Raw genomic sequence first — 13,848 nt, forward strand, 5'->3', positions numbered from 1 at the left:
CGGTGTATCAAACTCAATTCATTGCTGAGACTGCTGTCTTCCCAAGTCGGTAAGTCCCCTACAAATTGCTCCGTGCGATATTTCCTGGATGTTTCCTGCCTCTTCTTCGCGTGCCCGCCTGTTGATCCCGGGAACTTGCTCGGATCCAGGTCTCCCTCAACAGCTCCACAGATTCATATGAGAACTTGTATCGTAACTTTCAAAAGAAAATTCTGCAATCCTAACGCGCATTTTGCCCCTAGACCGACATTCGTTTCGTTACCCGGAACACCTCGTTCGCAGTTGCGACCTATTGCCGTACCATGATCGTTTAGAGCTTCGGCAACTCTTGTGACATATCACTATTCTACTCGAATTTTTGAGGTCGATTGGTTGGATCGACACCAAGTTTCATGCTGTCTGATTAACGTCACACGACTTGGGTGAAGGAGCAATCCACACAAGTACGATGGCTCGCTTCTCATCGAAACGCACTCTCGAAGAGATAGTCAACAAATCGGACTCTGACGACTCTGATTATGACGACCATGCCGCACGACCGTCGAGATCATCGCGCAAGTCCAAGAAGCAGTCAAAGCCCGCTAAGAAACGACGACGACGCGGTTCCGATGATGACGATATCGTATCGGATGATGATCTTCTAAGTGAAGTCGATGAACTTTCTTATGAGGAATCGGAAGAAGAAGACGATGGTACCGTTGAGAAAAATGCAAGAGGTCTCAGGCGTCGAAAGGCTGTTAAGAATCGTCCCTTGTACAAGGAGGACTCCGACGACGAGGAACAATCGGAGGAAGAGGAAGAGGAAGATGAAGATGATGACGAAGAAAAGGAAACGAAACCTCCCCCAAAAACTCGAAGAAACGTGATTACACTCAAACTCGGCCAGGCTGCAAAAAAACAAGCCGCGCTCGACGAAAATCAACGTACCAGACGCAGCACCCGCCATAATCGTGATCCTTCGGAGGACATCTATGCATTGACCAATTCGGGACGGCACGTAGAAACCATTGAGGAGGGCGTTGTTGCTGCAGCTCAAGCACCTCGCAGCACACGCCGTGCCTCGAAAACCGTGGCAGGCGCGACACCAATCGAAGAAGAAGACGAAAACGGTTCAAACAATGTCAGGTCCATCGATGAGAGTGCCGAAACAAAGCAATCTCAGTTGGAGGTCCTAGAAAGTGATCCTCCAAATGACTACGATGATGATGTACCGAAGGACACCACTGAAAATGCTGACGTTGAAATGGCCGACGATGGTGTTATTCCGGAATCCGACAATGAAGCACCAAAAGCGGAAGGCGAGGACGAGGACGATGAAGACGAAGGTCCGGTCACACGGAGAAGGAACAGACCGAGTCAAAAGTCTCCTGATATCGAGCCAGACTCGCAAGCAGACGATGGTTCTACAGCCAGACGCAGCCGAAAACAACCCCCCCGCTCATCTCAACGTAAACAAGATGATAGTTCTGATTTTGAGCCCGGCGAAGAAGAGTCCGAGGATGACGACTTGGTTGAGTCGGACTCAAATGCCTCACCGCGCAAGGAACAAACCGCGCAAGACGATAATAGCAGCAACGGTAGACGACCTGGTCTACGAGCGCGAAAGTCGCAGTCTCGCGGACGGGATTCCGAAGCATACGTCGATGAAGCGGAGGAGCTAGCCGAAGAGCTTCAAGACTTGCAACCATCACGTCGTCGCAGGAGGAACGTTGAAACCATCACGTATGAGGACAAGCCTCGTCGTAGTAGAAAGGATGTTGATTACCGTCTCATTCGGCCAGACTTGATCCTACCCATTGAAGAAGAGGAGAGCGAACTCGTAGTAAACGAGTCTCCTTCTCGTCGTGGACGTGGTGCAACCGGAGCCTGGCAGCGCACCCTCTTCTCAACGTCGGGACCTTTTGGTGGTGGTGGCCCTGCCGCTATTCTGGGACCTCCTGGTGCGCCAGGGGCCACTACAAATGTCGATAGCGACAGTAGTGACGATGAGGTCATGCAGCTGAAAGGTGGTCCATCTGCATCAGGAGCGCTCGCCCCGGGTCTTGGAGGTATCGGATTGCCGCCTGCTCAAGCTCATAATGCGGAAGCCGCTGCTCCTGGTCTTTCAGGAACGCCTGCCAACTTTGGAAAAGTCAAGGATAAACAAGCATTGGCCGATGCCGATCCTCTGGGCATCGATCCGAACGTTAACTTCGACAGCGTGGGTGGTTTACAAGGTCACATTGACCAGTTGAAAGAGATGGTAGCCTTGCCTTTATTGTATCCCGAGATCTTTCAGCGCTTTCACATCGTACCGCCGCGTGGAGTTTTGTTTCATGGACCTCCAGGAACTGGTAAGACATTGATGGCGCGTGCTCTTGCGTCAAGTGTCAGTTCCGAAGGACGAAAAGTCACATTCTACATGAGGAAGGGTGCCGATGCTTTAAGTAAATGGGTTGGTGAAGCTGAAAGACAGCTACGGTTGCTCTTTGAGGAAGCTCGCAAAACTCAACCTAGTATCATCTTTTTTGATGAGATTGATGGTATGTTGTTTCACTGCTTTACGTATTACTTCAATCTTGCTGACTAAACATAGGACTTGCACCTGTGAGATCAAGCAAGCAAGAGCAGATCCATGCATCCATTGTCTCTACTCTGTTAGCTTTGATGGATGGTATGGATGGTAGAGGTCAGGTCATCGTTATTGGAGCCACCAATCGACCTGACTCAATCGACCCTGCTTTGCGTCGTCCTGGCCGATTCGATCGCGAATTCTACTTCCCTTTACCGAGCAAGGATGGCCGACGTGCCATTTTGGATATTCACACCAAGAACTGGAATCCTCCTCTGCCAGAACCTATAAAGGATGAATTGGCTGAGTTGACCAAGGGCTATGGTGGTGCTGATCTTCGTGCCCTTTGTACGGAATCTGCTCTCAATGCAGTGCAAAGACAGTATCCACAGATTTACAAATCCAGTCAAAAGTTACTTATCGACCCCAAGACGATCGAAGTCACGCCCAAAGACTTCATGATTTCTATCAAGAAGATTGTTCCGTCATCAGAACGATCTACATCATCAGGGGCTACACCATTACCCAAAAGTATCGAGCCCTTGTTGCGTGATCGCTTCGTGGAGATCAAACATATTCTCGCCAACATACTTCCTCAATCAAAACGGCTAACTGCCTTGGAGGAAGCTGAGTTTGAAGAGCCTCAAGGCGGAGTAAGTTTCAAAAGAGAGCAAATGCTTCAAGAATTCGAGACTTCTCGCATATTTAGACCTCGCCTTCTCATTCGAGGCTTACAGGGAATGGGACAGCAGTATCTAGCTGGCGCTGTCCTTCACCATTTTGAGGGTCTACATGTTCAGTCTTTTGATCTCCCCACTCTACTCAGCGACTCTACGAGATCACCAGAAGCTACCGTTGTTCAGCTTTTTGCCGAGGTCAAGCGTCACAAGCCAAGTGTCATCTACATTCCCAATGTGCAAACGTGGTATGATACTGTAGGTCCAGTAGTGGTATCTACTTTCAATGGCCTTCTTCGTTCTATTCCTCCGACGGATCCTGTTCTCCTCCTTGGAGTACTTGAAGACGGTGAAGATTCTCATGATCCAGCGATGTTGAAGTCGCTCTTTGGATACTCCCAGAAGAACATTTATACTCTTCCGCCTCCAGGCCAGCCTGCCAGATATGAGTATTTTGGCAGGATAACGGAATATTTGAAGACTTCCCCACCCGATTTCCCTGACCCAGAAAACCGGAAAAAGAGAAGGTTAGAAACTCTTGAAGTCGCACCTCCTCCACCGCCAAAGCCAGCACCGCCTCTAAGTAAGGAGCAACAGAAAGCACAAAGGAGAAAAGATCGCCAGACCTTGAATCTCCTCAAAATCAGGATTCAGCCTATCATGGACCAGATTAAAAAATACAAGCGATTCAGAACTGGTGTGATTGATGATTCTCAGATTCGCTACTTGTTCGAAGAGGACGATCCTTCCATTCTTACCAGCGATCTGCCACCGGAACAACAAACGGTGTTCCGGCCCTTTGAGAAAGCCGAGGATAAGCACGGAGTTCCCGGTCTGAGGGAGACTGCAACCGGTAGATTCTTCTACAACTTGGAAATCGTGACCATCGAGAAGCGTCTATCTAATGGCTATTACAAGAGGCCGAAGGATTTCTTGGCTGATATCAAGAGAATTGCCAAGGATGCTCGCTCTTTGGGCGATCAGGAGCGTCTCCTGCGTGCCAACGAACTCTTGACTAATGTCGAAGTAGACATCGGTGGTATTGAACAGACAGATCCTGTCCTGGTAGCAGAGTGTGAGGCTGTTTACAATCGCGAAATGGAACGAGAGAAAGAAGCTCTTGAACATGCTAAAAAAAAAAATCCTTCAAGCGATATGCCTCCACCAAACAGTAATGTACCGCATGGCAACACCGACTCTAGTCTATCCTCGGGTCCTATCGTTCTAGGTCAACCGTTTGTCAATGGAGCTAGATCTATGACACCTTCGCGTCTTTCAAATGTTGTTTCTGCAAGCAACGGACTTCATGGTGGTAGCGGTGATGATCTCAACCAAAATGATATTTCAAAGAGCGACCAGTCTCGCGTAGAAGATGGAGATACGCTCATGACGAATTCAGATGAGCTAGATTTCTCTGGTCGTCTTACAGCAAACAGTTCTTTTGGCCAATCCGCTCAGCCAAAACACCCACTCTCGAACACCGCACCCTCGCTTCAAATTAGAAGAGAATCGGGAATTTCGAGTCTATCGCAAATGGCACCGATGACACCGATGGCTCCTGGATCTCAGCCAAACGACTATAGTAATGATGCTTCTACAACACAAACGACATCTGACAAGAAGACGGATCAATCGACAGGGCCACATCTGCATACACAAAGTCCTGTTACTGGAAGCGGACCACGAGTGGATTACCCTGACTTGACTTCATATCCTGACCGTATTTCTCAGGAGGAGCATCTTCCTGATACCCAGCAAGGTCAGTCATTCCTCTACAACTACGATTTTCTTATGAATGTACTAACTATAGTATAGATTACCCATATTCTCAGAACAGTCATATGAACGGAAGTCAATCACAGCGTGGTCTCCAACGCCCAGGCACTGCTCCAAAACACTCTGCGCCAGCAGCGGATATTAAGTCTCTTTTGAACAATGAAGAACAGCCACCGCGCCTTATCATTGATCACGGCTACATCGACAAACTCCGCACAGAATTGACACTACGCACAAGCGGTTGCACAGTCGAACAACTTGAACAGATCAACACTCATTTAATGGACTGTCTCTGGAAGAAGCGCGGAGAATGGGACAGAACCAAAGTCGCCGTTTTGCTGCAGGAAGAATTCAACGAGGTGTTTCAAGACATGCAGCAAAACCAGGAGTTTATGTCCATGAGCCAACCCACGAAGGAACAGTTAACTTCGAGGGGAGTAATCGCACCTCACAATCTATGACCTGACCCACACTTTTATCCATTCTTGTTTTATGCTATTCTTTGGGTTTCTCGGTGACCTGTTTTTGTTCCATTGTACATTTGGCATCATTACTATACTTGGGAGGTATGTGGTTGCATGTTTTGTTCTGTTCTTATCCTGTATTAATTGCATGTGGTGTTTGAAGCGTTGCTTAGATGTAAATTTGTACTATGATATTGTTAACAAAGGTGCAATCACATATGTAGAATATTAACCCTAATAACCCTAAGAAAGAACCAGGCTGGCCTTTCCCGCATGTTGGCCAATGGGAGTTCACATCGCTCCGTTGATCAACATAACTGGGGCAATAATTCCATGTCCATTCTACACCTTCAACTTTCGACACCAACAGTACATACGCCTTTATAAACACTGCACTGTGCGCATAATTTCTTTTCTCTTTTTGATTGAAGAAGCCCAGCAACCTTGCACTCATCGTACTGACCACGACAGTCGGCACCCAAAATGGTTGACTGGGTCAGCCTCGCGATACCGTTCGCCTACCTAGGCATTCTAATCGGATCTCTCGCTACCTTTTCCTCGCTATATCGTAAACGGAAATCAGGTATGCCTCCTTCCTCTCAGTTTGATTGCGCCTAGCCTTAATGCTAATGTGAAAAACAGCAAGAGCCCTCTCCCTCGCACCATGGTTCCCATCCCACCTCCAACGAGACATCTACTTCTCCCTCTTACACCTCGAGCAACCGGCAGCAGCAGCAGGAAAGGAAAAAAAAACCACAGCCGTCCCCGAAACCGTCCTCAAAGCCGCACTCCTCCGTCGCGCCGCAGAAGATATAAAACGTGTCATCGCCATCCGAGACCAGAAACAAGCTCTGTCCCTATTGCTGCAACGAGGCAGCGTAGGCGATGATCTGTGGCAGCGCTTCCTGAGGGCAGAAAAGGAGATGGAGGAGGAGGTGCGTGATGTTGTTCGCGAGGTTAGTCCATGTTCCCCCCAATATTCCCCTCAAACCACGGTAGATGCTAAAAGGGTGTTCAGGCAAATGCCTACGCCCCAAACTGGGGCCAATTCATCTTCCAATCCGCGCGCGAAATGGATCAGAACAACCTCTTCCGTCAACGGATCGACGAGTATCAGTCCAAGGTCAGCGAGGAGGTGGAATGGTGGACGAAACGGAGGTTGGAGATTCAGGAGGGGTTTATGAAGGAGTTGGATGCTGAGAAGGATACCACTACCACTTCCACTCCTGCTGCCCCTGTGGTTGCGGCACCGGCTGCACCGTCAGTAACAGCTGTCAGTGATGATGATGGTGTTTTAGTGGAGGCCGAAGTACCCAAAGTCAACAGTGGAACGAGCAGTGTTAAGAAGAAGAAGAAGGGCAAGAAATAGATGTTTGTATGGAATTCGACTTTTTCTTCATGTTTCGTTTCACTATGTAAAATGACTTCTTAGGAGGGAGTCTGGGTATGTGACATTACGGCGTTTGTAGCGGTGTCTTTTACAGGAATTCATTGCATAGTTCTTTTTACCCTTGAACTAAAGTCTCTATATTATCAGATCTAGAAAGGAGGTATCCTGAAAATAATGTACATTCGAATATAAGGCATCTTTATAAAAGGTCGATCACTGCAGCGACTGATGATTAAATCGAATCGCCAAATTTGGAACCCCCATCTCCTGTATGGTAGCAACAATCTGAGTTTTCACTTGATCCGAACCAGCGGGGACAACGACGGTGCGCTCAATCACCATGACAAGAAGTTCACTCAGAATCTCTAATTGGTATTGCTTCCGGTCTTGTTCGCCGAGGTGCTCGACATCAATACCCTGGGCCTGGAGTATTGATGCCTTTTTAGTTTGTAGAGTAGCGAGGATGTTTTTAACTTGTTCAATGTTCTCTTTTGATTGTGGTGTGGTAGACAGGCGTCGTCGTGCTCGGACCCGAGATCTCCTTGAAGTGTCTGGAGGGCCGACCTTGTCATCAATGTTGATATTTCCAGCTATTCGAGCAATTTGTAGTATCAGCATGCGGGCTGTGCCTTCGTCTGGGTATATTTTGAATAGATCCCTCATTACATAGAGCGCAACTAAAGTCCCACACAAGTCTTTCGAGAGACAGAAACAGAGGATGATTTGGTCGTAGAGTTCTCTTGAAAATTCTTCTCGGGTAATGGTCTGCTTTCGTGCATCGAGAGTGGAATACCACCGCATCATGATTGCAAAAAGTTGACGCACTTCGGGAAACTTCGTAGCGTATGCTGTTCGGAACCGATCGTATTGAAGTTTGCCGCAGTCCCACAGACAGGCAAAAGTCTCTAGGTCAGGGGCTACTTCTCTAGCCAAAAGTTGAAACTTCTCCCAGAGACTATTGATTCGCTGCTTGCGAAGTTCGGCGTATAAAAGATGGTTCATATAGTAGGAGTTGGGTCGGATTTGTGCATCTCCGAGACATTTATTCAAATATTTGACCATGTCATCGTCTCCGCGACGCGTGTAATGAAGAAGCAGGATCGAAAATGTCTCAATGTTTGCAGGAGGAAGCTTTCTCTTCAGGAATTTCGGCACACGGCTATCAGCTGGGAGCTCGGGCACAGACGGCTTCGTCAACTCTGCTGAATGTCGTATCCTACTCCACACAGTATCAATCCGGTGTTGAATCATGGACCAACCGAGCTGTTCAGCCTTGTCTCTAGACGAAGGGCTTCCATTTCGGAGCCAACCTCCGATTATGCCATTCAGATGGATTGCATCTGGTCTCACGCCTCTCTCGAACATGAGTTCGACAACAGCCGCAGCAGAGTCAACTTCACCCATGCCAATAAGCTTCTTCATCCAACTAGCGTAGAAGAATTTGTTTTGCAACCGACGAGGTAGGAAAGTAAGAGCGGACAGGGATATTTTGTTAACAACTTCCTCCTTAATGTTCGATTGCCGTAAACGGCCCGTAAGACCGATAGCTCTCTGGAAAATTGCTGTAGAATCGTTCGCCGGATCTTTCCCTGTGATCATCATATCTTTGAAAACAGCTAAGGCAAGGCTGATTTTGCCATCGTTCAAAAATGAAGTACTTAGTATATCGTAGTCTTCCATTTTCATATCGGAACCCAATAAAGTCTTGAGTTGAAGGTATATGGCCCATGCTTTTGTAGCAGCCTGAGAATCGGGTTGCTTTGTCCATGCCGTGGCTATTGGGATAAGTATGCGAGCATTTCGGCTTCCATCACTTGTCAAAAACGCAAATGCAATGTCTTGAGCTCTCTGTGGATCGCCATGTGCCGCAAATAGCCGGACGCCTGTACTCCAGTAGGCATCAATATCGCCCTCTCCTTGACTGATAATCGCCTGCGATTCTTCCCATAGCTGCAACGCTTCTTCAATATCGCCCCCGTCATGCAGTACATCAATATATTCAAGGACTTGATTAGGCAAAAGTCCCTTCCCGACTGAATTGAAGTCTTCGACGAGCGTTCGTACATGGGCCATACGAGTGGGAAGCGCTGTTTGGCGCAGCTGTATCTTCCACAATAACTGACATATTTCCGGTTCCAGATTCTGTAAAAAAGATGGAATAGAATCTCTACATCGTTGATACCATTTCCAAAGTTCCTTAATGCTTGCTCTCTCAGACTCGTCCAAATGTAGTTCAAGTTGCTTGTGGAATCGAAGTTCGTAAGGATGCATAGGCGATAAATCGCCTTCAGGAGAATCCGATTCTAGAGGCTTCGTAGGGTCAAAAATATCTTCTTCTTCCTTGGCCATCTGCTCGAATTCTTCCTTGATCATATCATCCAGTTCCTTGTCGAATATCTGCCCAAGGTCGAAGTTACCGCTGTCTTTGCCATGTTTAGCCTCAAATTTTCGTATGGCCTCAATAGCGACAGCTCGATCTTTCTCTGGCAAGCTCTGTATGAATGGGCCATCTTCAGTAAACGGACCCCTTTTGAGCTCTTCTAGTTCCGTGTCCAACTTTGTCAACTCGATTTCCAACTCTTTTCGCTCATCGGCGGCTTCAGCATCCGGATCTATCTCGATTCTCTTAGTACTCGACCTTGAAGGCTGCTCGAAGATGCGAACTTTGTCGTTTGGTCCGCCATATCGGATGGCTTGCGATGTGGTGGCGGAGAACGAGCGAAGTGAGACCGGTGTCTTTGCGATGGAAAACTTAAAGGAGCCAGCCTGGTAGTGCAATCGCCCAGCTCCCTGGATTAGCTGACGGAGCATGAAGGATAGAGATTCATGCCATTTGCTGGGAAAACGGATAAATGTAGGTTGAAGTTGTGAGGTATGATAGAATTGATGGAGGTGTTGACCGAGATTGCAAAATTCTGGGCCAATTATGGTTTAGCTCCATAAATTCCGCGGAGCTTCTGGGTCTCCGCGTTCGCGTCGAGAGCTTGATCAAACAGTTTCTCGATTTAATATACACCAGGTTTGCCGTTTCTTGAAGCGAAGATGGATTTGGATGATGAAATTGGAGGCGGTGAGGATTTAGTATGAAAACCATCTTCATTTTTCATAGCTGTGTGCTAATCGCTCATCCCTAGGGTATTTACGTCTACCATCCTACCGACAACGGCGAACGGTCCTCGAAAAGGCGCAAAGTGTCTACGAGCAATGAGAATAAGCCGCACCAAAATATTCAATCGCAAGTTTTTGTTCCACTGCTTAACGGGAAAGAATCGGCGGAACTGGTGGATGGAAGAAAGGCAGCATTCAAAGAACTATGGTCCTCCCAGGAAGAACGATGCAAGGTCAATTAAAATTCGACCTTATAATTTAACAATATCTAACGACTGTATAGAAAGTGATGGAGGAACTTGACTCTGGAATCCTTGAGGACATTACTTCTTTTGTGAAAACGGCATCACCGGAGGCGTAAGTCAAGCATACTGACATGGCCTTGAGTCACAACTAATTAACATACAGTTACGGCGGATGCATCCCTACGTCGCTCATCACCATCGGATCGAATGTATCGGCTCTTCCAAGACTTTTAGACATACTACACCGGCGTTTGACCACCGAGAAATGTGGCCAAGTAATTTTGTTGGAATCGGGTGATGCTCCGAATCTGAAAGCAGTGTTGAAGACAATCATCAGAACTGCTGTCACAAGTACATCTGGAAATGATGCATACCAGAATTTATTTACGGATAAATCTGTAAGTTGTGCAAGTTATGAGGTGAAACATGACTGACGGTTGATAGGGGCCTCGGATGCTGCCATATGACTTGAATGTCTTATATCAGTATGTGCTAAGCCAAGGGTCGAAGTCATTGGTGTTAGCATTTCGAGATAGCGAGGCATTCGATTCTAGCGTACTGAATGACCTTCTTTCATTACTCAGGTAAACCTTCATTCTTTATGCATTGAGTTCTACTGAATTAGAGAGCTTATTTCTCTAGTTCTTGGGTTGATCGGATACCACTTGTTCTCCTGTTCGGTATTTCAACGTCTGTTGAACTCTTCGAAGGTCGGCTACCTCGCTCTACCGTGGCTTTACTGCATGGCAAACAGTTTGAAATTCATGAGGCTGAGGGTGCTATTGATCGTATCTACGAAACGTTGCAGACTGGTCCTGATACAAAACTATGGCTCGGTCCTTATCTGAGTACATCTCTGATTGAGAAGGCCCGGGATCACTTTCAAAGTCCGGAAGGATTTATTCGTGAGGTCAAGGTATGTGCTTGTTTTCGAATGACCTTGAGCTCTGCTAATGGACAAAGTATGCATACATGTCGCATTTTTTTGCTAATCCTCTCAGCAATCTACTTTCGTCTCCCAGTTTGAAACAGAAAGAGTTGTGCGAGGCTATTCGAAATTTGAAGTCCTTTAGAAGGTGTGATCTCAAATGCCTAGAATCGAGTTCATCGGCTGACAGATGCTAGTTTTTGCGAACAATCAATTGACGAGGGCGAGGCAGAGTCTGTCCGCGCCCTTTTACTTGATGACGACGCCCTTTTGAAGCAAGTGCACGAGTCTGTGGAAAACGGAGTCACCCAGATGAAAGAACTTTTCAATACAATGAATACGCTACGATCACTCCAGACCATGCTGGAACTCAGCAAAATGAACAGCAATACGGATTTGTACATCCGCGGTGTCTCTGGAGATCTAAGCAATTCGGTCACCATCAAAGACCTATTGAGTCATTTGCAGAAAATGGACTCAGATAGTCTAAAAGCAATCTTGACTGTTCTTCGAGAAAATGATATGTCAGCTCCGCTTGTGGATATTGACCACTACGAAGAAGAGCTCCAGAGATTACTGGCTACACACAGTTCAGATGAACCACTACATAGCAAACATGATGATCAAAACACCAGCGTCAAAACAACCATTGTCAAAGACAAAGTGAACCTCACCAAAACCAGAAAGAAGATTTCCGGCGTCGAGTCCGCTTATACCGAGCTAATTGAAAAGTTCATTGAAGAGCTCGAGACAAGCCTGACTTCGAAACTGACCAATCCTCAAGACCTCTTCCTGCACGAAGTGTTTGTATTCGACCTCCGAAACCCGTTACGAGACACATTTGCGCCACGCACGAGATTCTGCATTGAGCGTGCCTTGTCTACGCCATTCGACTACCTAGCATCCGCATCATCCGAGCATGATCGGAGCGAAGGTGGAAACCTGTCTGCCCGACAGCCTGAAACTGCTCTTTTATATCAGCTTTACCTCGAATCAGGATCCTTGGTCAACGTATTCGATTTGTGGAAGGCTTTTTCCACCATTATTTGCGGTGACGGTCACGAGACTGAAAGAGATGAGCGGTCAGCATTGATGTTGTTCTATCGCGCCATGTCTGAGTTGAAGACTTTGGGTATGATGAAGCCCAGTCGCAAGAAGGTTGACCATGTTAGCAAGTCGGCCTGGAAGGGTTTATAAACTGTCGTGAAGCAGAGATAGGCAACAGTATCTAATATTTTTGCTCGTAACATCATACATTGGGCATCACTATAATACATATATAAAGAGACAGAAGGCATTAGTCTTCAATAGGAGGCTGTATAATATTCTCCCTCCCAATCGGCCCTCCATCCTCACTAAAAACCATAGCCTCTCGCCTCCGTCTCCTAAGAACTTGCTCCTCAAGACTCTCGTCGGGCAATGTCAAACGCTCCGGCGCCCAACTTCTCCCCGCTGTACTCTCGCCATTTATCATCCACACATCACTATCCGCGTCTTCATCATCGTGAGCGCCATCATCATCATCGTCATCATCGCCATTGTCATCTAGGTCGTGGCTTTCTTCGATCATGCTACCCATAAGCCCGTATTTGCGCAATTGTCGGATTCCATCTGGCGCGCTGACAAGGGTCGTAATAATCGAGCTCATCAAGGTATCGTCCGGCCAGTACATCTTCATAAGCCAATATATATCTTTCTGACGATATTTGTGGACATTATTATTGCCATCATTCCCGTTTGTCCCATTAGCGTCGTCACAGTTACGGTAGCAAGGAAATGGGTATTTCGAGAGCCACCGACTGACAATACCGGCTTCTAGGGCGGCGGGTATATCTTGAACGAGGAGGATATTGAGTGTTTCCAGCAATTTCTTTTCGCCTGGTGGCCTTGTTTTGGGTAGGATGGGGGAGTCGGTGGTTATGTATTCGGTGGTGTGCTCATCGAGGAAGTTGCAGAGACAGTCGACGATTGCTTTGTAGGTGGATATATCTCTTACTCGAGGTGAGAGAGTGACGCGGGATACTGTACAGAAAAGAGAAGTTAGTATATGAAATATCGTAGGGTCGTTATACTGACATGCGCGACTGGCAAATAGGAAATGAATGGCGTCCAGAGCTCGATTCCGTTGCTGTTTGTTTTTACTTGTCAAGTCTTCTAGTAATATGTCCCAGGAAGGCTCCTTCGTGGCGCGCTCTGAAATTATTCGAAGAGATCTATAACACTGTCAGCATACAATATTCGTCATTGTTGCCGAGCGGAATGAAGACATACGCTCCGCGGAGCTCATAACTCGGGCTCTCAGTCAGTTTTTGGAGCGTTTCGAGCTTGAGAGCTGTTATATTGAATAAGCACTGGTTTTATTTGTATGTATTTATATTCATACCATCTTCAGTGCCCTTACTGATTGCATTATCATCATTATCAGGTCGAGTAATCTCTGTCAACTCGCGGACTTCATATAGATCGCGGACGATACGGCGAGCGGCTACAAAGCCTAATGATAGACCTATCGACTATAAATTAGTAAATTATCTAGACTGGGGGGATCTGCATAATAATACCTAGGACAAGCCATAATATCGAATTGTCCGAACGAGGAGCCATTGTCAATACAAAGTAATGATGAGAGAGCTACTAGGAGATTGACGGAGATAAAGAGAAAGTGGCAGAATTATGTTCCCGCAACAAGGCGGTGAACATAAATTTTTC

The 13,848-nt window shown here is 46.9% G+C and overlaps 5 protein-coding genes across 5 annotated transcripts; 3 read left to right on the forward strand and 2 right to left on the reverse strand.

The window, feature by feature from the left end:
* Positions 1 to 448: 448 nt before the first annotated feature.
* EYB26_007665 (uncharacterized protein) lies at positions 449 to 5,465 on the forward strand (the record flags this gene model as incomplete). The annotated part of the gene is made up of 3 exons (XM_054266928.1): positions 449 to 2,522; positions 2,576 to 4,987; positions 5,044 to 5,465. The coding sequence occupies 3 exons, from the start codon at positions 449 to 451 to the stop codon at positions 5,463 to 5,465; spliced, it is 4,908 nt and encodes a 1,635-aa protein (XP_054122903.1).
* Positions 5,466 to 5,751: 286 nt separating this feature from the next.
* On the forward strand, positions 5,752 to 6,837 carry EYB26_007666 (uncharacterized protein; the record flags this gene model as incomplete). The annotated part of the gene is made up of 4 exons (XM_054266929.1): positions 5,752 to 5,865; positions 5,940 to 6,051; positions 6,111 to 6,424; positions 6,487 to 6,837. 4 exons carry the CDS (start codon positions 5,752 to 5,754, stop codon positions 6,835 to 6,837), a joined length of 891 nt encoding a protein of 296 aa, XP_054122904.1.
* A 234-nt stretch (positions 6,838 to 7,071) lies between these two features.
* On the reverse strand, positions 7,072 to 9,669 carry EYB26_007667 (uncharacterized protein; the record flags this gene model as incomplete). The annotated part of the gene is made up of 1 exon (XM_054266930.1): positions 7,072 to 9,669. One exon carries the CDS (start codon positions 9,667 to 9,669, stop codon positions 7,072 to 7,074), a length of 2,598 nt encoding a protein of 865 aa, XP_054122905.1.
* A 231-nt stretch (positions 9,670 to 9,900) lies between these two features.
* EYB26_007668 (uncharacterized protein) lies at positions 9,901 to 12,336 on the forward strand (the record flags this gene model as incomplete). Its single annotated transcript, XM_054266931.1, has 8 exons — positions 9,901 to 9,939; positions 9,993 to 10,199; positions 10,250 to 10,323; positions 10,375 to 10,609; positions 10,656 to 10,795; positions 10,854 to 11,127; positions 11,175 to 11,287; positions 11,337 to 12,336. 8 exons carry the CDS (start codon positions 9,901 to 9,903, stop codon positions 12,334 to 12,336), a joined length of 2,082 nt encoding a protein of 693 aa, XP_054122906.1.
* A 100-nt stretch (positions 12,337 to 12,436) lies between these two features.
* EYB26_007669 (uncharacterized protein) lies at positions 12,437 to 13,743 on the reverse strand (the record flags this gene model as incomplete). Its single annotated transcript, XM_054266932.1, has 5 exons — positions 12,437 to 13,161; positions 13,216 to 13,352; positions 13,411 to 13,471; positions 13,523 to 13,645; positions 13,701 to 13,743. 5 exons carry the CDS (start codon positions 13,741 to 13,743, stop codon positions 12,437 to 12,439), a joined length of 1,089 nt encoding a protein of 362 aa, XP_054122907.1.
* Positions 13,744 to 13,848: the final 105 nt, after the last annotated feature.

This window comes from Talaromyces marneffei, chromosome 6 (assembly GCF_009556855.1).
Source record: "Talaromyces marneffei chromosome 6, complete sequence".
NCBI classification, from domain to species: domain Eukaryota; kingdom Fungi; phylum Ascomycota; class Eurotiomycetes; order Eurotiales; family Trichocomaceae; genus Talaromyces; species Talaromyces marneffei.